This window comes from Mustela erminea, chromosome 14, assembly GCF_009829155.1.
Source record: "Mustela erminea isolate mMusErm1 chromosome 14, mMusErm1.Pri, whole genome shotgun sequence".
NCBI classification, from domain to species: domain Eukaryota; kingdom Metazoa; phylum Chordata; class Mammalia; order Carnivora; family Mustelidae; genus Mustela; species Mustela erminea.
The window spans coordinates 42,353,869-42,379,657 of NC_045627.1; the positions used below are offsets into that span (position 1 = coordinate 42,353,869).

The window sequence follows — 25,789 nt, forward strand, 5'->3', positions numbered from 1 at the left end:
CATATTTACTGAGCATTTATATGAAGGGTCTGGGTTACAACCTGTAATATTCATACAGAATTTGAAACTTCTCCCAGTTGTGGTAGAACTGTCTATAGAAGGGTCCAGATTTCTCTTTATCCATTTGAACTGGCTTCAGGAAGGACCCTGGACAGGAGTCCTTAGGGATGTTGATGATTTTATGATCATCTGAGTGAGGGCTGAGGCTGAGAGCTTCAGCACACCTCGTGGTCTACTCACTTATTTAAGGTTCAGCCCTGTCAAAGCCTAAAGCAAATTGGACTGAATGGTTTATAAATTGCTTCTCTTGTAGAAGGGTACAGATAATTGAGTTTCTAGCTGTTGGTCTTTTTAAATGCATATACTTTCTCTTCAAATAATTCTTTCGCTTTCTACCTTTACCCCTTTCTTCCTTCCTTCCCTCCTTCCTTCCTTTTTTCTTTCTTTCTCCTTCCTTCCTTCTTTCCTTCCTCCCTTTCCCTCCCTGTGTGTCTCTCTTTTTTCTTTCTCTTTTCTCTTCTCCTTCCTTCTTCCCTCCCTTCCTCCCTTCTTTCCTCCATCTTTTCTTTCTTTTCCTTTCTTGTTTTCTTTCTTTCTCTTACTTCCTCTCTTTCTATGTCATCCTTATTCTTTCCTTTTCTTTTTTTCATGGGGAGCAAGAAGGGGCGAGACATAGTATGAGAACTTGTGTGCTTCCCTTCTAAAAGAACCTGAAAGGGGAATGAGGCAGTTTGGAGTCACATGGAAAACAACGGAGGAGATTCTTGGTTCTAGTGAGGGAAAGTACAACAGAGTAGTTTCAGCTAATAGAAGAGAGGTCACAATGATACCTATTCATCACTGAATGTATCATTAGCCACACACTACAGTCAACTCTCAATTGTGTGCCCAAAGTCCCGGGAAAATTCCAAAGTTTCATCTTATGTCACAGTCTGTTCCCATTCCATTCCTGTCACAACATCATCTCATCAGAGCTGCTAACAGATTGTATATAAAATGCATTTTGGAATTACTTCCCTCTATCTGCCCAATCCCTTGTTGGGATGAAGCAAATGCCGGAAAGGCAGGTGGCAGGAGAGACTTGGATAATGCAGGGCCTGAGCCGTGAGGCCCCAGATAACTGGGCATGCTCTGTGAGCTGATACACACAACTGAGCAGTTTTCATTTGAGGGCCTACTAACCACACATAAAGGAGATCAATGCTTTTGTCACTAATAAACCTCTGGTCTAAATTAAAAGGAGGATAAAATATGAACCGAGAAGCAGGTTGGCCAAATGGAATAGCTGCAAATGTTTTCCAGCAAAGTTTATCACCTGGCATCGTACTTTGATTTAGCAGGTCTTGCCAAGATAAACACAGAGATGTGGACAGACCGATGGGGGGCTGGGTTGGGGTGGTGGTAATGGGGGGGAAGTGGAGGAAGCTGGGTTTCTTGATGGGAAAATGCTTTTGGACTTGGAGCAAGGTACCAAGGTGGGCAGGGAGGCCACGTGCAGATTTAAAGGCAAGCCAAATGGAGAGAAGTTCCCCCCAAATTACCCAACCCCAAAAACCAAGAACACCAAAACAAACTCTAAGGGGTCTAGCAGTAGCAGCAGCATAGCCTCATCGCGCTGAGCAATTTAGAAAGTGGAGGAAGAAGGAGAAAGAGGGAAGGAAGAGGAGGGGAGAGGGAAGGGGAAAAAAAAAAAAAAAGCAAAACAAACTAAATAAAACCACAAACAGAACAATATAAATAAAAATAAACAAACCAATAACAGAATAAAATTTGTAACTCCTTTTTTTTTTTTTAATTTCACAAAAGTTTTCACAAGGACAACGTTATAGAAGAAAACCCCCAGCAGTGGCTAGGTCATGCAGAACCATTAATTGTCATACCTTGGCCCATTCTATTCATCCTTGTTGCACTTTAGAGAGAGAAGTAAGCTATGTGAGTTTTACAATGCTTTTAAACTGTCATATTTCCTGTTGAGCACTTTAACTGGCACATTCTTATAGTTATAAATGTTCTATGGGCACAACTTTATAACCTCCTTTGCAAAGAATGCATGAAAAGCTCTTCAGGATCCCAAACTGGGGTATGTATATGGGTGTGTATATATATACACACATATATGTGTATATATGTGTGTATAGATATATAGAGAGAGATATATATATAGTTCTATATAAAAAGATAGTTATACATAATATAGAAATCCATGTATATAGGGAAAAAATAATTTGAAAAAAATTCTTCCACTCATAGGGCTTTTTAACATCCATGTATGCAATTTTGCCCCACCCCATTCCTGGTCTGAATACTGCACTGCCCTGTCTTTGGTATGGGGGCAGAGGTTCAGACTGAGCCTCACCATTTTGTCAGTAAAAGTGCTTGTCAATTCACACAGCAAGCAAATCTCCAAAGCTATCATGCTTGGGGGGAGAGGGGGTCCAAAATCTAAACTCAAAGCATTCACCATAAAAACACCTTTTTAGAGATGGTACAGGTGTGACATTTCTCTCCTCCCCTCCACCCCTATTCTGCTCTATGGAATTTTTTTTTTTTTTTTTAAAGTAGACATTTCAAATCGGTATACACCAGGCCAGGGCCAGTCCACACATACATGAATTCAGTTCCAGTGGAGGTGACCGATTTGAAAGAACTACCGCCCTGTCCAAAGCCTGATTTGCATGCATACAGCATCTAACAACTCTATATTGAAAAGGGGATTTTTCTCCCTTTCCTCTCATGCTTACTAACTTAAAAAAAAAAGGAAGGAAAGAAGGAAAACAAAAGAAAAAAAATTATACCAAAATGTGTGTTTGGCTCACTGTTGCACACTTCTCCCCCACCTCATGACGACAAGGAGCAGCTCGCTGCTGTTGTCGTCATTCGCCTGCCTAAGTGAATCGGCCGTGTTTGAGAAACTGGGGAGGGGCTTTCCCACTAGCTCCTTGCTTTGGGACAGTCAGCACCATGCAGCTGGGCCAACCGTCCGAGGTGGTGGCTAGCTTTTGTCTTTGTTGAGTCAACTGTGGCTCGATTCCCCCTACCTTCTGATTTATTTAGCATGTCAGCTCCTAGAAAAACATGATCTGCCGCTGGGTTTATCTTCCTCACGCTCTACCGCGGCCCCAGCCCTTGCTCCTACCTGGCATCAGGGCCCTAGCTAATCAAACAAAGGGGAGTAAAAAGGTCCCCTGAGAATGCATGGAAAAATACTCGCTCTTTCCTGAGCATTATTTATTCTGTACATAAGGTAAGTAATTCACCTTTTAAAAGATGTAAAAGTCCCAGGAAGGCAGTTTTTAATGACTTACATCTGATATTTATGATACATATGGCTTTTCATCCCAAATGTCAAAAGTGAAAGAAAAAAAAATAGCTAGTCATATGGCATAAGGAGACAGAATAACAATTTAATACGCAATCAAACCTCTGTTCACTTAAATTAAATGACTAGAATTTGATACAGCCACTAATGGGATACTATTCTTTCCTCCACAGTAAGGGCAGAAACGTTCACACGAACTCCCAGAGGAAGTGAGCTCTGGGACAAAAAGGCCTTGGTGAGTAAAAAATCTTGGATGTTCTCTTATAAAAGCAGGTGCTTAATAATCATCTACACAAATGGCGAAAGCCTTTTAAATGCTTTGCTAGACTTCAGTCCAGAGAGTGGAAACAATCGATATGTTTTTGTTGCTGTTTTGGTTGCTCCTTTCAAATAAATGTGTATGTATATATTACTGCATGTGTATTACAAAAAAAAAAAAGGAAGGAAGGAAAACAACAACAAAATCAAAACCCGAAGCACCCTGATAATCCTGGTAAATCAGAACAAACTTTTCTTCTACGCGGACTAAACTTGCTTTGCATAACTGACATCGATCACAGTGGCTCTCCCCTACTCTGCGAACCGCTTCCTGCAGTGAGCTGTTTATGTCTGGAGCATGCCTTTCGGTTATTTCTCCCCTAGAATCATAAATAACTTTTGGTCCTTCTGCTTATTTGCTGTTGTGCTCAAGGGTTTTATGGTGGTGAAATAAAAATGACAACCACATGCACACTATCATACATATGCAAATATGTGTAAAAAAAAGGGGGGACTACAGGGGAAAAGGGGGAAAGTTACTGTTGGAAACACCCACTGGGGAAATGAGTGGCAGATACAGTTTCACACACGGTGGCAGTGGCTACACATATCAGAGGCGCTCTTCCTGCACGTACTTCTGTTTGTCTCGGGACTCCCGGGACTTGGGTCGGTTCTGTCGGTTTGCCGTGGACGGGATGGAGTGCACGGAGGAACTCTTCTTGCTGGAGGACTGGGACGAGTGGGAGGAATGGGAGAGGCTGGCCCGGGACTGGCCGGCGTTGTGGTCGAACTGCATCAAGCAGAAGATCAGGTCTGTCGGCACGAGCTCAAACTCGTACGGGGGGTTGGTGATGACATACCTGCACGGGAGAGCAGAGGGGTCAGGGCAGGAGGATAACTGGGCGCATAGTTCACCCCCCTCTGAACCAAGAGACTCCTCGGGTCTTGAAGAGCATCTGGAGGATGGGCTTCTAGCTGGTCCAAGGCCTTCAACATTGTCTTCCAAGCTGAACTAAACCTTCCTCTCTTTGGCTCGGGGCAGGAGGCCCACACGAGGTCTGGCAGAGATGCTGAATTAGTGCCTATGACAGGAGAACCAAACTGTGCTTCCTATGGTCCATGTGCCCCTTCCAATTCAATATCAAGTTCAAGTCTGATTCTGAGTGCCCCAAATGCACTGCAGCTTTTGTTCAGACACACACACAGGATCCAAAAAAAAAAAAAAAAAATTACTGTTTCCTCTATAGTATTACACCTCAAAGTGGATCCTCAAGCCAGACATACCAAGGAGTCTCACTTCTGGCTGTATACTATAATCTTTATATGTTAAAAAAATTATCTATCTTTTCAATCCAGAGCAATTAAATCAGAGAACTCAGAATATTTTTAAAAAAGCACCCCTGGTGATTCTTTTTTTTTTTTTTTTTAAGATTTTATTTATTTATTTGTCAGAGAGAGGGAGAGCGAGAAAGTAAGCACAAGCAGGCAGAGGGAGAAGCAGGCTCCTTGCTCAGCAGGGAGCCTGATGTGGGACTTGATCCTAGGACGTTGGGATCATGACCTGAGCTGAAGGCAGCTGCTTAACCAACTGAGCCACCCAGGCATCCCACCCCTGGTGATTCTAATGTGCAAGCAAAGCTGAAAAATACTCATCTTAGAGCATTGTTTCTGGAGGTGTATTATACAGACACACTGAGTTTGGTAATTCTATGACGTACTTTTAATTTAGGATCACTGTGAATTTATTTTAATGCAATTTAAAAAATATAAAGAATATAAAGAAAATATAAAGAATATAAAAATATAAAGAATTAAAAATATATAGAGCATACAAACTGTTATATTTTTCTGCTTAAATTGATAATACATAGTTTTCTTAAAATAAATACATGACAGTTTAAAAAGTCCATTAAGGGGCACCTGGGTGGCTCAGTGGGTTAAAGCCTCTGCCTTCGGCTCAGGTCATGATCTCAGGGTCCTGGGATCTAGCCCTGCATCAGGCTCTCTGCTCAGCAGGGAGCCTGCTTCCTCCTCTCTCTCTCTCTCTGCCTGCCTCTCTGCCTACTTGTAATCTCTGTCTGCCAAATAAATAAATAAAATCTTTTAAAAAAATAAATAAATAAAAAGTCCATTAAAAATATAGTCAGTAAAAATACAGGCATCTAAGATATGGCAGAGGAACCATCTACCTTAAACACTAGCAATATGAAGTATCTGTTAGGTACCAGCGGAATGATCCCAGTAGCTGGAGTTAAGAGGAGATGCTCCTATTCAGGAACTAACCTATAAAACTTGATTTCTTCCCACAGTATCTTTACATCTGATATGAGTGATTAAAGAAAAAACCTCCCATAACCTTCAAATTCAGTGTTGGATGTAATGTGTACAGAGTCTGTTTCGTACTCAGAGCACGTACACAGGTATTCATTGTCGTCATTGTCGGGGACAAGAGAAGGTATTTCTGTCTCTGCATTTGGGTTGGGAGAGCAGAGTAGAAATATACTCACCTCTTCGTGCATTGGCTGGGGGTGCTGAGGTGAGCATCTCTCAGCCGGTAAATTCCAAAACAAAGCATATTATACGTTTTCAGAGCTTTGCAGAACAGATCACCATAACAACCACCATCCTGGGAGAGAAGGAAAGAATAGAGAGAAACGTTTTTATTTGTCTGAAAGCAGAAGTCCAGGGGGAACAGACCCTTTTCATGAAAGCTCGTGTTGGTGTCTCCTGGGTTGGAGGGTCTGTCCCAAGGGACCGAGGCTAAAGAAGTCATTGTGATTAACAGCTTACATCTAACACTGGTCATTTTTACAGATCAGATAATGATGGGGTTCTCCGCCAGTTCTCGCCAGTTTTCCATCTGTAGCAATGAGAGCCCTAAAGAGAGTGTGCCTCTCCCTCATTTGAAGTGAGGGTATAAAGCCTGAAGGTCTCAGATGTATGTTTGGCTGGGAAGAACCCAGCTCTGCGAAATAGTGATTATGTTTAGCCCCAGCTCAGCTGTAATCACTGTGATCTGACCGTGTTGTCAAAACGGCTCGAGTGATAATTAAAATCACTGCAAGGAGAAAAGACCCCACCAGGTACTATGGTGACAGACTCTTTCAGGGAAAGGACTGTGTGAAAAGCACAATTTACAGACCTCAGAGATGGCACTGGTGGTAGAGAATGTGTTTCCCCAGGAGGCAGGGAGCTGCAGGCTGTATAAGTGGGATTCACAGTCCTAATCAGTTCACGGTCACCTTCCAAGGGTCTGGGGTCTGATGTGGAATGTGAAAGCAAACCCACTCACTTGGAAATACTGGCTTCATGCAGCCAGGTGGCTTTAGGTGGGTGTTGGAACAGGAAGGGCCCTGAAGAATGACTTCTCTGGGAATAAAGTGGCTGCCTTTTTCCTCCCTGTCATTGGAATTTCAACATGGCCATCGTATGACAGAACACAAATGGGGCAAAATCTTACCATTATTTAAAGTCTTTACCTTCCAACATTCATCAGTAAGTCAATGACAGATCCCAGTCTGACATAGGTCCTTGCCCATAACCACACCAAAATATGGTGCAAGTCGGCATCAGGGTTTCAGAAGAAATAAAGAAAGTGACCCTTTCCCTGGGCAACACTATTATTGAACAATAAATACATTTGTTCCCAAGACTTGTGGCTCCACCCCTTGAACACATCCATGGAGGTGGAGTAAGGGTGAGAAGCATGGTCAAGTCTACAGACTTTGGCCAGAGTATGTGAACCCAGTGGGTGTGTGGGGCCCATAGGACCACAGGTGCTGGTCATCCCCTCTGCGGCAGGGAAGGCGTGGAGGAGAGTGACTCGGTCCAGCCTCAGAAATGCAAAGACCCAGGTCCAAAATTAGAGCCATTAAAGGATCCACGTGAGATGCTGTTTGTTTGGCCAGTGGCTCTAGATGCATGTTGGTGTTTTAAAAACTTCCAAGCCCTGAGTCAAACCCAGATACAAACACTCTGAATCCCAGGAACTGGGCATGGCCATCGGTGATTTCTAAAAGTTTCTCATGGCCTAGCAATGTGCCTTTGGGGTGCAGCAGCCCTGAAGTATGTAAGACCCGTGGAAAGGGGGTCCCAGCCTTGGCCGCATGCTGGAACCGCCCAATGACTCCTGACTCATGGTAGAAGACACCTACGGGAGTGAGGAAGCCTACAGGCTCTGAAGCCAGGATTTTTGGTTAAGATTCCTCATCGGGCCAATCCTCTCTCTCTGAGCCTCAGTCTCCTTAGAGTGTCTGATGATAGAAACTATGTCGAACGATTGCCGTGGAAATAAAAACGAACGACTGTATGTAAAGCACAGGGCCTGCTAGCCAGTAAACCGTAAACATCGCCTTATAGTTATTTACCATAGAGACCAGAAAAGGTAGGTGCCTAGCTCCTCACTCTCTGGCACCCTGTTCACTCAGCCCAAGTTATATTCCCATTCAGTGGGCTCAGGGAACCTGTACACCATGAACTCACCCCCAAGTCCGCAAAGGGTCCATCCAGCAGTGCTAACTGGGCCACGCGGCAGCGGTCCCTATTGGCCAGCGTCTGGGGGGTGCTGTAGCCCCCTCGAAGTGCATTCTCCTCAGCAATCAGGGCCTCAAGCTCTGGCGTGGCTCCCCCGGTCACAAGGGTCCGGATTAGAGTCAGGATATTGTCATTGAAGTATGTCTGGGGAGAGAGTTGGGGGGAGAAAGTCCTTTAAGCAAACACCCTAACGTCACAACAACAGACATCCAAATTACAACTTTTCTTGGTATCGCTTGTTTAAAGTTCTGGCCTGTCTCTTCAAATAATTTTATGTGGGAAGTGAAAAGACAGCAGCCTCCAATTATTCCATTCTTTTCTCTCCTACTTGGTTCTGCCAGGAGAGCCTGACTTTTAAAAAAGCACTTCAGGGAACTTTCATTAAAGGGCTGAAATCTAAATGGTTCCTGTTTACCGTGATTGGTGTGACTAGGAATGCAAATTCTGCTTCCTCTCTTCAAGTCCCACAGGTCTGCTAAGGGACTTTGGATTTGTGACACGAAATGCAGCCTGCCCAGGCGCTATCCCAAGTATAACTACCTCTGAGGTCCTGTCACCTTATGCCAGGAAGTAGCCTTCTCCAGCAGTGGCAAAACTTCTTCCTGTGTTGGAAAGAGATGCCAAGAGCATCACGGAGGCCACACGTTCTACAATACTACATGCTTTGATAATAATCTAACCCAGAAACCTCTCTCGATTAAATATGCCAGATAAAATTATGAGGAGGAGGATGCCCTGGTGTGTGCACTTTTTTTTTAAAAAAGTCATCTCAATAATCTGAGGCAAATATAGCACATTAGAGAAGTTTCCCTCAATTGTACATTTGTCTCACATCTGAAACATAACAGGTCTGTCAGGAACAAAACAATGGGAGTTTAAAAAAATGAATAGGGTGTCAAATAAAAGAGCTCAAAAAGACATTCGTCATCCAGACTAATTCGAGAAAAATCTCAAGTAAGGGTCTGCATTCCATTTTTCATGGTAAGAAGAAATCAAGCAGGTGAAATGAATTCAAACCAGAGTTTGCCTGTGGCTTCTGACAGGGTACGGACCTTTGGGAGTGGGTTAGGAAAGACAGCTACATTTCACCTCAGCGATTTCTCAGACACTTGATCTGGCAAAATGTAGTGGGGAATAAACCAGATAAGGATGGGTTCTCTTGTTGGGGGGCCATCACTTGTTCTCTGTCTTGGAGGAGGTTGACTAACCAGTTCTAGGCTTTGATATTCTCAACTGCAAAATTACCACAGTCATTAAGATCAAGTACATATGCAAATTATTCGAGGAGGACCTCTGAGTTCAGATGATAGCTACTCCAGGGCCAGGGTTCACTTTCTTCATTGAAATACTTGAAAAACCTAAAACCCGCAGAGCAGAGTGATAGCCAATTCCAACAGCAAAGAAGACTAGGAATGTTACTCAGGAGTCACCTAAGGATAACGCATGTCTCCTCCACCAGAGCTCAGATGTGCCCTGGGGCACAGCAACAGGACAAGGACAAGCACAGGGGGAACTGTTGCTGTCTGGGTCAAGGGAAAAGAGTCAGGCGGTAGGTTTAACACTGGCTTCACGTCTTAGCCACTGTGTGACCATGGAAAGTTGTCATTGTTGTGCCTCGGTTTCATGATCTGTAAAATGTATGAACAGAGTGGTTATAAGGCCGATAGAACTAATACACGTGAGGCACGTTGAGTAGTGCTTGGTGCCCAAGCAGCACTGATAAATACTTCTGACGGGACAGCAGGGACTGGGAGCTTTCCTCTGTGAGAAGACCTGTCAGCTCATCCTCGGCCTTCCCTTCATTTACATTTGGGGTGAGGGATGGGAAAACCAAGGCCATGTATTTCATCCTTGAACCTGTACTTCTCAATCTGCTTCCATTTGAAGACCCTGTTTGGGCTCAGGAATGACACAGCAAAGGCACCAGGGCCCTGCATCCTAGGATGGGACAGTAGTAATGGGAAGAGCCATCAGAGGTGTGTTCTAGTGGAGGTGGCCTTGGGGCATACCCGCAAGCATTTCCAAAATTTTCAGAGGTAAATCCTCTTCCATTACAGTCAGCACATTGGTAGAAGCAGGAGACCCCTCCTTAACACTGTGGCATGATAAATGTGTGAGTTCTGGGCATGGAACTTTGACAAGGGCCTTTGCACTCTAATTACCCTTTTTAGATCAAGACCAAGAGGAGGAATTTATCAGCTTGCAAAGGGGGAGGCAGAATATTCATGACCTTGTATAGCAAATTCTGTTTTTTTGGTAGAGAGAAATAAAGGTAGAGAGAAATTTAAAAAGCCAGTATAAATAGTTTTTAAAGGGAACCACAGTATTTAAGATATAAACGAAAAGCATCATTTTGACTGATTAAATGGTTGCTGGAAGAAGTAAAAGAAAAAGAAGCACCTGTTTTAGAATTCAATTTTTAAAAATATAGTTTCTATAAGAAGTAAAAGATGAGATTATAAGAAAGAGGACTTCATATAACTTACCCAATTTTTATGTAAGATATTTAAATTAAAACGGATGTGATTAGAGATAATTAAAAGAATCCAACATTCTTTCATGACAAAAATATTCGATAAACTAGAAGTAAAAGGGAATTTCTTCAACCTGATAAGGGACATGTGTCAAGAACCCAAAGTTAGCAGCAGACTTATTGGTGAAAAACTGAATGGTTTCCCCTCAGAATCAGGAACAATACAAGGAAGTCAGCTCTAACCACTTCTATTCAACACAGCAATGGGAGCTCTAGCCAAGGCTAGAAAGAAATGAGGTAACCGTATCGGAAAGAAAGATGTAAAACTATCCCAGTTTACAGAGAATATGATGTTATATATAGAAAATTCTAAGATATCTCTTAAAATTCAATTATAGATAATAAATGTGTTCAGCAAGTTTGCAGGTACAAAGTCAATATACAAAAAATCATTTGTATATCTATACATTTATAATGAATACAAGAATAAAATTAAGAAATTCTATTTATAATAGCATCACAAAGAATAAACACTTAGGAATAAACTTAACCAAGGAAGTACAAGACTGGTACACTGAAAACTACAAAATATTGTTGAAACACATTTAAAAAAATCTAAATAATGGAAAGGCATCCCATATTTATGGATTGGAAATCTTAAAATTATTAAGACCGTATTCCCCCAAACAATTTACAGATTCAGTACAATCTCTGTCAAAATACCCAAAACCATTTTTATAGAGATGGAAAAGCTGAGTCTAAAATTCATATGAGGGGCACCTGGGTGGCTCATTTGGTTAAGCATCTGCCTTTGACTTAGGTCATGATCCCAGGGTCCTGGAATCAAGCCCTGCATTGGGCTCCCTGCTCAGTGGAGAGTCTACTTCTCCTTCTCCCTCTGTCTCTTGCCTTGCTTGTGATTTCTCTCTCTCTCAAATAATAAAATCTTGAAAAACAAAAAAAGAGTAAAATTCATATAAAATTGTAAGCACTCCAAATAACCAATCTAAAAGAGATAGAGTTGAAGGACTCATACTTCCTGATTTCAAAACACACACACACTACTACTATAATCAAAAGAGTATAGTATTGACATAAGGACGGACATGGGACTGAAATGAGAGTCCAGAAAGAAGCTCATATGCTTTTGCTCAATTGATTTCAACAAGGGTACCAAGACCATTCCCTGGGGAAAGAACATAGTCTCTTAAACAAATGGTGCTACAATTCTTGGGCTTCCATATTCAGAAGAATAAAGTTTAACCCCTACCTCACACCATATATAAAAATTAATTCAAAATGGATCAAAGACCTAAATGTAAGAGCTAAAACTATGAAACACTTAGAAGAAAACATAAGGTAAATTGTTATGACTTTTGATTTGAAAATGAATTCTTGAATACGACACTCAAAGCACAGGCAACTGCCTCAAAAAAGATCAATTCAACTTCAAAGTTAAAAATTTTTGTGCATCAAAGTACACTATCCACAAAGTGAAAAAAAAAAAACTTACAGACTGAGAGAAAATATTTGTAAATCATATTTCTGATATAGTATCCAGAATATATATATAATATATAATCTTATGTAAGATTACATATATAAAATCTTCTTTCCAAACAACATAAAGACATATAACCCAATTTTAAAAATGGACAAAAGACTTAAACATTTATCAAAAAAGATATACAAATGGCCAACAAAATAAATGAAAAGATGCTCAACATCAGTAGTCCTCTGGAAAATGGAAATCAAAACCACAAGAGATACTTCTTTACACCCACTAGGGTGGCTATAATCAAAAAGACATAACAAGAGTTGGTGAGGATGTAGAGAAAGTGCAGCCCTGACACTTCTTTCTGCTAGTGGGAATATAAAATGATACTGCCACTTCAAGAAATAGTTCAGCAGTTCTTCATATGGTTAAACAGAGTTATATAACCCAGCAATTCTACTTCTATATATACACCCAAGAGAAATTTAAAAAATATGTTCATATGAAAACCTGTATACATGTTTATAGCAACATTATTCATAACAGCCAAAAACGGAAATAGTCTAAATGTCTATCACCTAATGTATGCATAAATAAAGTGTGTTGTATCTGTGCATGAATATTATTCAGTTATATGAATGTTATTCATACAATAAAAATGTACGAAGTACTAACACCTTGGAAACATGTTAAGTGAAAGAAGTCAGTCACAAAAAACTACATATTGTATGATCCATTTATAAGTACTGTCTAGAAGAAGCAAATCTATAAAGATAGGTAGTACATCAAGTACCAAGCTTAGGGCTTGGTCGGGAGGGAGAAGAGTTTAGTGGGGGATGCTTCAGCATATGGAGGGTTTTTTTGAAGCAATGAAAAAATGTTCTAAAATTGACTGTGGTGATGGTTGTACATATTTGTAATTACACTAAAAATCACAGAATTGTACATTTTAAATGGGAGAATTGCATGGTTATTATATTTCCATGAAGGTGTTAAAAGAGAAATAGTTAAAAAGATAACTAAACTTATAATGGCCAGATTTTTATCCATTAAGAAGCAATAATTAATAATACTGTATTGTACAGTGAAAAATTTAAGTAGGTAGATTTCATGTGAAGTGTTCTTACCAAAACAACAGTGAAAAAGAAGCACTATGCTGTAGAACTAAAAATCACATAGACACAAAATCAATGATGTGGAAGTAAGAGTAAGAAGTTGGTTGAAACTACATAAAGAAATGTGTAGAGATGTTTCTTTGCTTTTCTTTTCTTTTCTTTCTTTTTTTCTATCTTTTTTTTTTATGAGAATGCTGGTAGATATTGAAGAAAGACAACAGATGACAAATTGATAAATAGCAAGTATTCACAAAAGCTAACACTGTAAACAAAATTCGAGCAGGTCAAAATGAGTAAGCAAGCAAGAAAACAAATGAACACAACCTGTCCTGAACTGAAGAATGAACTGAGGATATGGATTGAAATGGCTCACCAACTGAATGTGGCCATCACTTAAATCTGTTAACAGGTGAATATTTAAATTTAAAATATTACATGAAGAAAAAAGGTGACATAACACAATGCTGTAAGGAAGAAAAAAATGTTCATGATCAGGTTAGCCAGAGACTTCTCTAGAAAACTTAAGAATGATACCAACTGAGTTTTAAAAGGATACATTTATTCCAAGAATTCTACATGCAGCTAAATCATCAATAATTTGGGAAGGCAATCGAAATACTTAAAAAAAAAAAAAAGCATTTTTGAACCTCTAACTGTCTAAGCATTAATTGATGTACTTCATTAAAAAAAAAATGTTCAGGAACAAAAATCATCATCCTTCAAGATCATTTGAAACTTCTAGAAATTAAAAAAAATGAGCAAATTTTGTTTAAAAATACTGACGAAATATATTGAAACATGGAATTTAAGAAATGATGGTATGTTTTATTACTAAATGCAAATGTCAGAAATAATTCTTGAAAGAAAAAATGACAAAATTATTTGTTAATATGCTAATATTAATTTATTTTCAGAAGTCAGAAACATGAGGTAGGAGAGAGGAGGATGGATATAAAGGAAGAATCAGAGCTAGATTTTTCTAGATAATAATGCTTAGAAAATATTCTTTCAGACATATTTATAAAATGTAAATATGTCTAAAATCAAAAATAGAATATAGATAGTTTACACATCACTAGAGAAAGTATTCAGACAAAAATATAGTCTATATACCCAAAGCTGGATTATAAAAGACACAATTATAGAAGCATGTATAAAGCATAAGGCAAAATTATAGCATTATATTTTAATAACTAAACATAAATGAGCTAAGGGATTTGATTCAATTGCAAAGGTTCTCAGATTTATTCAAAAGCCAAAATGAAAATCAAACTCTGATATTTTCAGAGAGAAATAGGAAAAAGCAAAAGAAAACTGTATTTCAAGGGAAAAATTTTAAATGTTACATTAAGCAAATTTTAAATGTTACATTAGCTTTGTATTGATAGTTAAAACTTAAAGATATAACCTACTTATGCACAGAATAATATAACTGAAATATAGAAGGTAAAACTAATTAACAATTAGAGTAAAATAAAAGTGGACTGAGGGTGATATGTAAAATATCACTGTGTTTCTAGCTTTCATAGCTCAAACAGACCAAACTATGAGAAAATTAAGGGTATAATAAAGGCAATTTAGTAGATTTGTGCTTAACTTTGCAATATTTTTAGATAGCTTCCAAACAGTAATTACAAAAAAGCGATCAACGGCTCAAAGTATAAAATCTCAATATATACAGTGAAATATAAGCTGCAGAGTCTACATTTAGAAAATTAAGATAATAGAAATAAAAGTAAATACCCCAACCTCTCCAAGTTCAAAAGAAAAGTATTCTAACATGTAACTATAGTTCAAGATGGAAATTAAAACTTAGAATATAGAGTATTTAACAATTAACTATTTGAAAATGGGATATAAGAATGTCATGGATTAAGGCCAAACTTACAGAAACAAATTCAGAGCTTGAAATGATTTTATTATTAAGTGCAAAATAATTATAATAATGCTAAGCATTAAAAGAACTTTTATTGTCCTTTTTATCTTCAAAAAGCAGAAGGATGAAATAATAAAGTATCAATTAATGAAATCACAAGAGGATATTTATTAAATTGATAAATACAAAAAATCCTTGAAAAAATAAACAAGACTATGATAAATATAACTTAAAAAAATGAAATTAGAAATAAGAAAGAGAACATAGTGTCATATAGGTTTAAGAATTAATACTCCTGGGGCACCTGGGTGGCTCAGTGGGTTAAAGCCTCTGCCTTCAGCTCAGGTCATGATCTTGGGGTCCTGGGATTGAGCCCCACATTGGGCTCTCTGTTCAGCGGGGAGCCTGCTGCCCCCTCTTTCTCTGCCTGCCTCTCTGCCTGCTTGTGATCTCCATCTGTCAAATAAATAAATAAAATCTTTTAAAAAAATTAAAAAATAGAATTAGCACTCCTATTCTGGAAGCTCTCTTTAGTATCACAGCTCCTGGTCCCGTCTAAGAACAGCTACTATTGTTCAAGGGAAAGCAAAATAATGATCATCCACAGACAGAGGAGATTATTAGGAAAAAAATAAAAAGGAATACCATGGTCCTTAACATGTTAATTCGATGTTATAATGTCATATTTTTCCAGTAAAATTTTAAGTCTGACATATAGCTATTAATAGAGTCAACTGGACTTATTTATTTATTTAGAGAGTGTGTGTGAGTCAGGGGAAGGGGTAGCAAAGGGGCGGAGAGAATCTACACAGGTTCCATGCGGGGCTCTATCTCAGGACCCTGAGATCATGACCTGAGCCAAAATTGAGAGTCGGAAGGCTTCCCTGACTAAGCAACTCAGGCACCCCTCGAGTGGACTTTCTACAAACTTGATACAACTGTGCTAAATTTCCTCTAGAAAGAGTTTATGAAATTGTCCTCCCAGGGATGATAATATTAAATATTTCATAAATTAACATTGTAGACAACAATGTAGACAACAGTAAAAATGAGAAGACCCATCAACCAGAATAGATTACTGAGAAAAACAGTTTAATAGTTCTATGTACAAACACAGGAGTTGGCAAATCTGCTCCTTGGGCTAAATCCAACCTGCCACCTGTTTTCTTAAACTTTTATTGGGACCCTGACATACCCATTTGTTTACAAATGGGCTTTGGGGCTATAATGACAGAAGTCAAGTACTTTCAGTGGAGTCTGTATGGCTTTCAAAAACCTAAAATATTCACCACCTGGCCCTTTAAAAAAAAGTTTGCTGATCTGTTCTTTAATATGATAAGGAAAGCATCATACACCATAGGGAAAAAATGTTTTTTCAAGAAATGATTTAGGGGTAACTGGCTATCTGGAAAAAATTCTTCAACAATATGGTAATTATTAAATAAATCATGATATACTTATATTACTTACATTGTCCAGATACTGATATTATGTTTTCAGAGAATATTTAATGGCACAGTAAAAATTATATGATGTGATAGTAAAATATGCAAAAAGGCAAGATTCAAATAAACAACATGACATAAAATTCATGTTAAAAGGGCAGACCTCAACTGATAACAGGTTTATTCATGTAAAAATAGTTGTACTTAGTACCCCAAAATTCTATTTGGTGACTAAGTTTTGGTGATAGAATACTGATTGAGTTTAATTTCTCCTATAATTTTACTTATTTCATCTATTTTGACTGTGAAAATATATTTACATTAAATTTCTAAAAAAGGAAATGAAATTTATGTGACTCAGTAGCAAAAAACCATGAAAAAAATCCTCTTCAAAACGGGCAAAGAAACTGAATAGACATTTTGCCAAAGAAAACATACAAATAGCCAACAGGTACATGGAAAGGTGCCCAACTTCCCTAACCATCAGAGAAACACAAATCAAAACCACAATGAAATATCACCTCACCACTGCTAGGACGACTGTTGTCAAAAAGGCAAGAAATAATATATGTTGATGAGGATGAGGAGAAAAGGAAAGTCCTGGGCGCTGAGGTTGTGAATGTAATTCGGTGCAGCCACTATGGAAAACAGTATGACTGTTTCTCAAAAAATAACAAATAGAACTACTAGATGATCCAGCAGTTCCCCTCGGATGCAGACTCAGTAGCTCAAAGATACAGCTGCAGTCCCACGTTTGCTGCACACTTTTTAAAATAGTCAAGACATCCAAACAACCTAAGTGTCCATTGACAGATGAGTGGATAAAGGAAATGGTATAAGAGAATATTACCCAACCAGAAAAAGAGAGAAATCCTGCCATTTGCAACAATATGGATAAAACCTGAGGGCATTAAATTAAGTGAAATAAGTCCAAGAGAGAAATCTGAATATTGTATAATCTCACTTATATGTTGAAACTGAAAAAAAAAAAAAAAGTGATCTCATAGAAACGAGAGAAGAGATTGGTGGTTGCCCAGGGCTGGACATGGGGAGTAGGGGAAACAGGTGGAGATGGTCAAAGGATACAAGTTTTCAATAAGATGAATTCCATTCAGAATAAAGAAAATGTGTACACACACACACACACACACACACACACACACACACACACACACACAGAGGAATATTATGCAGCCATCAAAAGGAACAAAATCTTGCCATTTACAATGGCATGGATAGAACCAGAGGGTATTATGCTAAGTGAAATAAGTCAATCAGAGAAAGACAATTCTCATACGATCTCACTGATATGAAGAATTTGAGAAACAAGACAGAGTATCATAGAGGAAGGGAGGGAAAAATGAAACAAGATGGAACCAGAGAGGGAGAAAAACCATAAGAGACTCTTAATCTCAGGAAACAACCTGAGGGTTGCTGGGGGGCAGGGGGCAGGACAGATTGGGTAGCTGGGTGGTGGACATTGGGGAGAGTATGTGCTATGGAGAGTGCTGTGAATTGTGTAAGACTAATGAATCACAGACCTGTACCCCTGAAGCAAATAATACATTATATGTTAATTTTAAAAAAGATGAATTCCAGTCACTGCATAAAATGATTAAGTTCTAGGTATGAAATGTATAGCAGGGTGACTGAAGTTAACAATACTGTATTGTATATTTAAAAGCTGATAAGAGATAAGAGAGTAGATTAGATTTTAGAGAGTAGAGTAGATTTTAAAAGAAAAGAGTAGATTTTAAAAGTACACACGCACACACACACACACAAGTATACAGCAATGTGAGGTGATAAATGTGGAGGTGATAACCCTATTGTGGTAATCACTTCTCAATATATATGTATATCAAGGCATTACACTATATACCTTAAGTATACATAGTGTTATAAGTCCATTATATCTCAATAAAACTAGGCCAAAGAAAGGAAGAAAATGTTAGAAAAGAGTTAAAGGCGAAAAAGTTAAAGCAAAAAATAACCTGATAAAGATATAGCTGAACATTGAACTGACTTCAGGATACCTGACAGTTCTCTTGTTTGGCAGGCACTTCTAAAAGCATAAAAACTATAGAATAATTCACAAAAAAAAATGCATTTACATTATTACATGCAAATTAAAAGTTTATATACTTCAGAAATTACCGTAAACACAATTAAAGGGCCTCCTAAAGAAAATGATAATTAGTGCCCGCTAGAGCATGCGGAATGGGATTTAAACACCTGTGATGGCAGTAGGAATTTATAGGAGGTAACCCAACCGCCTGCACCAAGAGCTGGGAAAGTGTTCCTATTGGTTAAAAACCCAGTGAGTTTGCCTCAAGATAATAAATTGTTTCTTATTCAGAGATTATGTACAAATAATGTTCATCACAGGGTTAATTATTGTTAAAACAAAATTAAAGTGAAATGTCTCACAATAGGTAGATAATGATTAAAGAGGTTCTGGAATATCTATAGAGTCTCAAGAAGCCCTATGGAGGCATTGCAAGTCATGATACCCAAAAATAGGACATGATTAAATGTTTTGGATAAAATACTAAGCATTACAAGAAAAGGTAGGGGGAAACAAGATATAAAACGGGGTGATTCTTATTTATCCATTGGGGAGGAAATATACTAAAATATTAATCATGATTATCTTTGGGTATTGGAACTATGGTTCACTTAAATGTTTTCTTTATATATTTCAGTGCTTTCAAAATATCCCCTACTGGACATGAATAACTCTTCTAATGGAAACAGTGATTTCTAAACAAAAAACACTGTTAAGTTCTGCTTTGCAATGATGAGTCAAGACAGTCAACACGAAAGGTTATTGTTTTGCCAAATTTCAAGGATTTGGCCTTAACGTTTTTCCCCTTCTGTGTTGAAATCAGTTACACTATAACAACACAGACTTTTTGATCAATCAGTTGCTGATTTTTATTGAGCATCCACTAATCCCTAGGTCTTGGTTTGGCTTGAGATCGTATTGTATTCCACGAGTGTGTCATGCTCAAAATTTCCCATCAATTATTCAGGTATCATTTCAGGGTGGGTCACAGGGTTCCATGGGCGCCTTAATCGCCCTGAAACCACTCATAACACTGAACACAGATTTCAACCCTCCAGCCTGTATCCTAGATCGTCCTCCTTGATTCTTCCAAGCAGGCATCAAGGAGCAGCTCTGTGGGCAGCAATATCTGCTATGACAGAGAATGATGTCTGTCTGTCTGTCTGCAGAGCACTCCTGCTCCGATCTGGTTGCCTCAGTATTCAGCTGCAGAGAAGAACTTTGGATATTCCATGAGGGTGTGTTCTGACTGTGCATCAGGGTTTCTTTGGATCTGAGTAACTCAGTGCAAAAACAATGCTTTTCTTGAAAAGGGGTATCTAGTTGGTCAAAATGGAAGGCACAGATTTCTTCATACGTTGACTGATCTGCAGCTAAGCAGCCAATCCAGAGCTTTCTGCATAGAAAGTGGCTGTTTCAGTACCACATGGCAAAAATAGATGCTAGTCCCTCAAATGCCAATTATTACAGACAATTCCTACAGAGAATGTGCTGGTTAGAACAAACTTCTGTACAACTCAGTCAACCCAGAGGGCGTCATTCCTTTCTAGATTAACAGAAACACTAGAACTAAAGAAACACAAACTTCTGAAGGGCAGATTGTAATATAGAAGTGTGATCTTTCCCCTCCTGAGCTACCCATGTAGTCTAAGGAATGGGGGAGTCCCTCTTCCCACTACCAAGGTTAGGATTCTACCCCTAGTCAGGGAAGAGTTTCTTCCCAATAAGACAATACAGCACCTCTTGTAATGTGTACCGCCCTCAGAATTCAGCCAGTATGGTTTTCAATCCCTGACTTGCCATTCAACACCTAACCTAGGACAATAGGAATTTGCTCTGCCTCTGGTTCCTCATCCATGTGACAGGGACACAGAAACCCAAGCACAAGCCAGTTTTCAGGATAGTGTTAAATGAGATACTTTGTGCAGGGCACCTGGGTGGCTCAGTGGGTTAAAGCCTCTGCCTTCTGCTCAGGTCATGATCTCAGAATCCTGGGATCGAGCCCGCATCAGGCTCTCTGCTCAGCAGGGAGCCTGCTTCCATCTCTCTCTCTCTCTACCTGCTTCTCTGCCTGCTTGTGATCTCTGTCAAATAAATAAATAAAATCTTTTTTTAAAAAAATGAGATATTTTGTGTGACTCTGAAGGCACGACAGATAATAAATGGTAGCTTAGAAAAGTTAACAACCAGCTAGCAAGGCAACCCATTTGGAAAATGCCCTCTCCCTGTGTTTCTGTGTTGTCATCTCTCATATCAGAGAGCTGGCCCAGATCCCACGGATGGCCTGCTTGGCTGCTGAACTTTGACGTTTCTCAGATCCCTTATGCAGACGGAGTAACAGGCATGGAGGAAGCTGGGGAATGCTGGGCAGAGGACCTGACTGCACGGGAAATCTGAGCCCGCAGTGCCACCTAGCCTGCTCTGAGGACACCCCTCTGCGCCCGTGTTTCTAACACCCTGGTGCATCTCCCTCTTTTTATTTTTTTAAAGTATAATTACCAGAGCTTATGTTTCACAGTTAATGCTGTCAAGCCTTTTAAACTAATTGGTCTTTTATAGAAAATTTAACTGAAAATTAACACATCTTTTAATAACATTGCCTTAACTTTAATGGCACTTTGCCTTTTGTTTATAATTGCTCTAAAATTGTCATTTTCCATGCCATAGCTGCCATTTTTTTAGATTTGCTAGTTTTCATGTTGTAGATTATTTTTAGTATTTTTCTTTCATGAGGGATAAGAACGATTTGTTGGGGTTTTTTTTGTTTTTGTGTTTTTCCCCCAATCCCGGGCCTGCCTGGACTGACGTGACAGGTGGTACCTTCTGGGTGCACCAGAGCACCCTTCCATTTGCCACATGGACACTAGTGCTAGCTCCTCAGCCTTGATGGCCTGTCCCTCCCGTCGTGAGCAGAAAAAATGAGGTTCTTGAGTCTAAGGAAAAGGATCAGGGAGGAGTCTTGTTTATACAACATGGCACCCAATAGCTTGGTCTGATGGAGAACTTGGTCTGTTCCTTAAAACCCTCCTGGGGTTCAGCCAAAACCCAAGTACAATTAAGAGAGCAAAGCATGTGGGCCCATCTTCCAGATGGCCACATTCTTCCGTCTTACCGACATAAGCTCAGTTATTTCTGGCAAACAGAGACCACCTCTGATATCAGAGAATACAGAAACATAAGACATATGTGTGTGTGAGTACATACACATATATATGTACGTGCAAACATAAAATAAATCTACTTCTTTGTAGTTACATTTGATCTGAAGAAATACTTGTCTACTCTGTGAAAGATTTTCATTGGCCTTTCTCCTTATCTGATTATCCCAACATGATAAGGCACTGTTAACATCATTCCTTTTAACAGTTGGACCCAACTAAGTCCCAGACTGTAGAAACGACATGCATGGGCTGCTGGTGGATTGGGACTGGAACCTGTACGTCCGAATTCCTGGGCCAGTGCCACACTGTTTCTCCTGTAAGTCCTTGCCTTTTTTATACTAATTCATTAACCATGCAAATACCCACCCTGGGTATTGGTGAACTGGGCAAAGCAAAGACACGCCTGGCCCAAAATGCTCATACTGAAGTTTTTCTTGGACTCCTGGGTGATTCATTGGGGGGGGGGGTGTCCCCAAAATGGTGAGGGTTCAAAGAAAATGGACATCATGTACTCATCCTCCTGACTCCAAGGACAGGCATAGGGCCGGAAGCCCAAGGATGCTGTTTAACCACAGTCATTCAGGCTTACAAAATTAGAAGCCGGAGGCCTGTAAGTCTGGTTCAGTGGGAGGCACAGGCGGGGGCAGTGGGATGAGTGAAGCAGGCCTGGGAGAGTTGAGCAGGGAACAGTGTGGGCTGTAGTGAAAGGACACATAGATCAGCTCTAATCAGTTGGTGCTTTGTGGGTATCTGGAAATCTGCTTTGTGACTCCAATCAAAATAAGCTGGAAATCCATATTTAAGTGTAATCTTACAATTTTAAAGTATTGGCAACAAATTGCACTTAAAAGGGGAAAACTTCAGGAAATGCAGAATTTGTCTGCAACGTGCCATATTGGGACTTCTATGAGAGACGATTCCTTAGAAACCAGATATCAGTCCAGGTCCTCATGCCAGTATATTGTGCTGTTTCTCTTCCTTTCTTCTCTCAAAATGAGTTCACGAGGATGGAGTGTGGGGCAAGAAAATAATTGGGGGTTACTTCAGGAGTCAACTCGTTGACGGGTTTGCCCTTCCAGCCAGCACACACAGGAAGCAGTGACCTCAGGAGGATCCTGGCGGTATCCAAACGAAGATGACTGAAGGGTTGAAACCTGGGATGTGGTCTTTTGTTCTCAGGACACTCACAGTGTGGACGACAGCTCTGCTTGTCCTTCCCCTCAATCTATTGCATTCCAAGCACGGCAGCCTTCAACGACTCCCTCTGAGCCCCAGAGTAAGCTCAGTACCACTGTTCAGCTTTGTCCCGATCTTTTGACCTTGGAATGCTCATCACCCTGGCCCCCAGGTGCTCTCTTCTGACCTTTCAGTGTCAGCTTCCAGGTTTTCAGTTGAGACAGCTTTACTCTGACCACTGCAACTACCCAGGTCTCCACACGCATTCAAATGATTTCATTCTTCAGAATAGTTTTGCCCATCTGATATTATTCATTTACAACTACCAATGGTAGCTATCATTCCTGATTTACATAATTATTGCCCACTAGAATCAAAGTTCCAACAATCCGAGGATAGGGTCTTCCTCTTTCTTCTCCATTGCTAAATCCCCAGGATCTGAATAGTGCCTGGCATTTAGTTAAGTGTTCAGTAAAGGCAGTGATCAATAATAATAAATATAATATCCAGATAGTCGTGTGTGACACATCGCACTAATCACTTTACAGCCTTAACTCATTTAATTATCTCTATAATTCTATGAGGTAGGTGCTATTATTATCCCCATTTTAAAGAAGATAAAACTGAGGCACAGGGAGGTGATGTTGATGCAGTCAGTAAATGCCGGTGCTGGGATCTGCATCCAGGCAGGCTAGTCTTGGTTCATGACTTTTCTTCTGTCCAGGTAGAGCTCAAAATGGGGCTGTGGGGTGGGGCAGGGTGGTGTCTGTCGCAGAGAAGTCTGAACACTTGAGCTCCGGTTCCAGCTCTAAATCCAGAGAGGCTTCCTTTCATCTTCTCCATGTGTGTGTAAGCAGCACGCTGGTACCACTCTGAAAAATACATGGCTTAGTCGTAAGCCTCTTCCTGGAGGCAGATAGCCACAAGCATAATTACTCCCTCCGATCATGTGTTCCTGCCATTGATGAGCCACGAGGCCATGTCTGCAACATCGCTGACTGCTCAGGGACGCCTGTGACGAACCAAAATATTATTCTTTGAACCAATGAAGCAGTGAGCGGCAGGAGTTGAGTTATGGAGGACAACCTTAGAGGATGTTTAGACACACGATTAAGTGGCGATTTGGGGGCTGGAGAAAGGAGATCATGGACATCTGAGGAGGTGTGCCTGTGCAGACGTCGCAGCGTTGCTTGTAAACGGATGCCTGGGCTGGAAGCTTACCTCCGGCTCCTGCTGCTTGGAGGAGTCTCAGTTTATCAGTTTACAACCCTGCCAACATTTTCAGTTCCCTTCTAGTTACTGCCTTGGCTCTTGAGTGATCTCCTGGTTTTTCAGAAATTAGGATTGGGGCGGAATGCAAAGAAACCACAGGTTTCCATCAGGAGGCCGGGATTCAATGAGGTCTGCTGAACCAGACCCAGTCAAGATGTCACTGTGGAACTTGTTCCTCTCAGACAAGGAAAACCAGGCATGGACCCATTGGACGGGCGTTTTGACTAATGGTCACTGTCTGCGCATCAGTTAAACACGTCTTATTTCAGGTTGATTCGCATTATTGTCTGAAAGAGCAGACACTGTGGCTAAAGTGCCTTGCGCAGTTCTGGGCCCTCCATGAATGAAGCCGACAGTGACGGCAATGGCCGATACTAGATTCCTGATACTTTTCTCTCCCTGGCTGGAGTTCAGAAGGAATGCTGTGGGCAGGCCCATGGGGTCCAGACCAGCCTTGGCCGCTCTCTCCCAGACACTCTCATTTGCATTTCAAAGATTAGAGATGGCTTTTTAAACATTTCAGACTAACCCACTTTGATTTCTCATCTGAGTTTCCAAGAACTGACTCCCCAGTGGTGCTATAGACAAGAGCACAATAACAGCCCAGATCAGAGGTGCCACCCCCGCACCCCATGGCCGCCCACAGTGCCCCTTTGGTTATGTAGGGGTGAAGTTCTTCGCTGCTTAAAATCCATTTTATGGGCTTATTGGTATGAGGGGCTGGCTACGTGGGTGTGGCCCGCATAGTCACCCATGGGCCATGCGCAGAAGGGCCCCTCACTTGGCTCTGCAGTCATCGTTTTGAAATTCTTAATAATGTATGCAAAAGTGGCTTTGCAGATTATATAGTTGCATGGACTGTCCTGCATGTCTGATACATAGAAACATAAATAACTGTATAAGTTTGGGTTTTATAAAATGTTAATAGAGCATTTTGAAGCTCTTGAAAAAAAAAAAAAGCTACTGTATACAATTCAATCATCTTTTAGTGAGACCAGTCTTCTATAATCTCTCTCATTAGGAACAGGAGTAAAATGAAATTTCTAAAGAGACGAATTACAGAAATCCGTTTGAAACAAAAGACCAGTACAGACAATCTGGCACTGTATGAGATCACCCTGTAGCTTTCATCATTCCTTCTGGCTTGCTTAAGGAGTTTGCCCACACTGAGCCCAACATCACTAGCAGACAAAGAGGTTAGGCCCAGAACCACTGGGCCATCAGAAAGAAATCACAAGTCCTGGGAAACTGAGAGTGCCTTCTCTAGTGATCCTTTTTCTCTTCTTCTTGGTTGGAAAGCAAAGGTCTGGCATGACGCCTAGTCAGCCTTAATTCAGATGAATATTGTTTCATAATTATTTCTAGATCCATAATTCTAATTTTTAAAATAAGATATGTTTGCAGTTGGACCACATTCAGGAATATAGAATAACCTAAATTAGTCTTAAAAAGCTTTATGTTTTTTCTTTCCTCAAATAGAGGTTCTTCTGGGATTAGCTTTAATGAATAGAGAAGAATAATGCATAATTAGCATATCAGTTGTTTAACACATTCAGGAGAATAACCTTCTTAAGCACTTTAAGAAATGTATGTGTATA

The 25,789-nt window shown here is 40.0% G+C and overlaps 1 protein-coding gene across 33 annotated transcripts in view; it reads right to left on the bottom strand.

Annotated features, from left to right (window-relative positions):
• KCNMA1 (potassium calcium-activated channel subfamily M alpha 1) overlaps positions 1-25,789 on the bottom strand; it is a 724,697-nt gene that overhangs the window by 7,561 nt on the left and 691,347 nt on the right. For 17 of the 33 annotated variants that reach the window (XM_032312863.1, XM_032312897.1, XM_032312898.1 and 14 more), the window contains 4 exons: positions 8,060-8,254; positions 6,085-6,203; positions 4,213-4,437; positions 1,881-1,909 (listed from right to left, as the gene is read on the bottom strand). In XM_032312863.1, coding sequence (XP_032168754.1) covers positions 1,881-1,909; positions 4,213-4,437; positions 6,085-6,203; positions 8,060-8,254 — 568 coding nt within the window. Of the gene's footprint in view, positions 1-1,880; positions 1,910-2,528; positions 4,438-6,084; positions 6,204-8,059; positions 8,255-25,789 lie in introns of those variants that run through there. The other 16 variants (XM_032312894.1, XM_032312895.1, XM_032312899.1 and 13 more) reach the window with 2 other exon arrangements.